The 2,500-nt window shown below is 48.8% G+C and overlaps 2 protein-coding genes across 2 annotated transcripts in view; both read right to left on the bottom strand.

Annotated features, from left to right (window-relative positions):
- Positions 1-1,529, bottom strand: part of LOC126576489 (queuine tRNA-ribosyltransferase accessory subunit 2) — a 1,664-nt gene extending 135 nt beyond the window's left edge. Inside the window, exons 1-3 of the mRNA XM_050237770.1 lie at positions 1,355-1,529; positions 258-1,240; positions 1-180 (exon numbers count right to left, since the gene is read on the bottom strand). The exon at positions 1-180 is cut by the window's left edge and continues 135 nt beyond it. Of these exons, the coding sequence (XP_050093727.1) occupies positions 1-180; positions 258-1,240; positions 1,355-1,471 (1,280 nt within the window). The 5' untranslated portion in view covers positions 1,472-1,529. The remainder of the gene's footprint in view (positions 181-257; positions 1,241-1,354) is intronic.
- Positions 1,530-1,762: 233 nt separating this feature from the next.
- Positions 1,763-2,500, bottom strand: part of LOC126576492 (syntaxin-7) — a 2,873-nt gene continuing 2,135 nt past the window's right edge. The window contains exon 6 of the mRNA XM_050237773.1: positions 1,763-2,500. This exon is cut by the window's right edge and continues 236 nt beyond it. The gene's annotated coding sequence lies outside the window, so the exon portion shown is untranslated.

Genomic DNA, 2,500 nt, shown 5'->3' with positions numbered 1-2,500 from the left:
TCCGCAGGTGGTGTTGATTCCTTTCTCCCCATCGGTATTGCCTGCTTTTTGTCCTCTTTTTCCACATACGGCGGAAGGGTGCGTTGGCGTGAAAGATGAGCCCTCAGCTGCGGCAGCGTGTCTTGGGTCACGTGATGGCGGATGGTTTTGAAGAACTCCGTATAGTGATGTAGGTTGTGGCTATCAAGAGGGAAAGGAAACATTTTATAAGCATTTCTGACACTAGAGCTAACAAATTACTAGAACAAGCGGCATACATCATGAGTAGAATCGGTCCGAGCATCTCGCGCGTGTTGTACAGATGGTGCACATACGCTTTGGAATGCTTCTGGCACGTGTAGCAGCTGCATCCGGCCAGCAAAGGACTAAAATCTTCGGCCCATCGTGTATCCGTTGTATCCAGTTCCGTGTCGTGCTGGCTGGATTCCTGCTTCATCTCCGATTCTTCGTCGGAAACGTCGAACGAAAAGATGAGTGCCCGGTGTTGCTGTGCTGCTTTCAGATACGCGTAGCTTGTGTCGAACACGTCCACTCCTGCGGATACGAGTTCGAGCACAACGCTTGGATCGTACGCGCCGAAACATAGCCGCACCCGTTCCTGGGGCAGTGCCTTACAGACGGGTGTTACAATTGGCAGGATGGTCTCGCTGGTGAGTCTCGAAACCACGCTCGGATCGTACGTATGCAATCCTTCGATCAAATAGCCAGCAAAGTCGTGCTCCGTCTGCCGCAACCATTCGATCGCCTTCTCGCGCAATTTCTCACTGTATCCGCCAACTACGGGAGCAATCAGGCCACTTTTGCCGCTAAGCTTCTCCGATTTGCGGTGCCACTCGAGACACTCTTGGACGAACGTTTCAGTACGATCCACTGACTTCTGTTCCCGTTTCTTCGAGCATCCGAGCTCCGTGTCTCCATCGTACAGTGGCACGTACAGATCGGGCTGGAACGACTCCACCAGACGCATGTATGTGTCCACATTCACTGCGCGCCGTCCACAGCGTGTATAGATCGGTACGGCATCACGCTCCGGTACACCGGAAACGGGCGCTTCGGATGGATCGCGCAGAACCAGCATGCTCACCGCTTCGCTCTGGGCTACAAATTCACCGAGCGTCTTCTGGCATCCTTGTACCGCATCCTGCATGTGTATCGTGTTGGAAATACTCATCTGCAGGAACTGGGGTACACTGGACAGCTGCTGGAGGGCCTCTTTGCTTACATGCGGAACACTACCACCCTGTGGAATTACCAATTTATCAATTATCGCACATTATCAATTATCATAATGCTTTGCATAATGAATCATAATTAAATGTGCTTTGCGGTGACTCATTCGCACTCGGTACGTTACCTTCGTGTGGAATATGAGGCCCGGTGTCTGCAGTGCGACGTTCGGTAGACGCTCCAACCCACTCCAGAGGCCCAATCGGCCAGAACACTTCGTTACGGTGTTTAGCGTGAATTTCATCCTTTTCAACGTTGGTTTCGGTCAGCGCCTTTTTGCCGGTTTCGTGTTTTTACGTCCGGCGTTAACCCTTGACGTCGAAGGACACTGCTCTGTGATGCTAGATCCAGAAGGCGGAAAACTCGTGGACTCCTTTTTCAAATTTACTGTTGGTCGTTTCAGGATGTTGGATCTTTGCGGAAGAGTGGACAGTTTTCATACTTTCCTGTATTATTGTTTAAAACAATCATCAATCATTTCGTGACCAGTTTTGGGCGGCGACACGTGCTGGATGAACCAATTAGTAATACTGACTTCGGTGACTAAATAATTTATTGTTATTCATCTGCATCTTCGCTGCGTTCGCAGAAATACCGACGTTATATAATGTATTTTTTACTATGAAACATCCACTCTACTCCTACATCTCCTAGATGCCTCCTATCTTATCCTCTTACAAGTGTATCCTTTTTTTCTTGATTTTTTCCCATCGTGTTGCTCTCCTACTGTTGCTGCTGTTGCTGCTGCTGCTGTCTATCGAACTAAGTATCGTGCTACCAAGTACAACACAAAGCAAGAGGGCAATCCACACGGGATTTGTTTGCTTAAAACAATCGCTTCCCATTGCTTTCGATCTCTATTCGATTCTCTTCCTCGCTATCCGTATCACAGGCGAGATATCCATGCTGTGGTTGCTGCTGGTACTGGTAGCCCCACCATCAACGGCCATTCATTCATTCATTCACTGCGGATGATGCGGAGTGTTACGCCCTTACTTTCTCTGCGATTCTCAGCTCCAAATGGTATTTGCTTATCAGTTTACAAACTAAATATAATATCCTTCGTCCACTTACAGCATCTGATTTTTTAGAAGCTACAGCGAAAGGTAGAGAGAGTAAAGATGAAAACTGCCCTTCGGACGGCTCAGCAGGTGAGAGAGATTTCGTGCAGCAGTGATTGATTAACGGGACACAAAATGGACACCGTGGTCGTGCGACACTGCTCGGTGCCACTAGCCAGTTAGTAAAGACCATGATCAGTGGAATCCGTGAT

This window comes from Anopheles aquasalis, chromosome 3 (assembly GCF_943734665.1).
Source record: "Anopheles aquasalis chromosome 3, idAnoAquaMG_Q_19, whole genome shotgun sequence".
Taxonomy (NCBI): domain Eukaryota; kingdom Metazoa; phylum Arthropoda; class Insecta; order Diptera; family Culicidae; genus Anopheles; species Anopheles aquasalis.
Note: the sequence above shows the minus strand (reverse complement) of the source record. Positions and strands in the feature narration are given on the sequence as shown.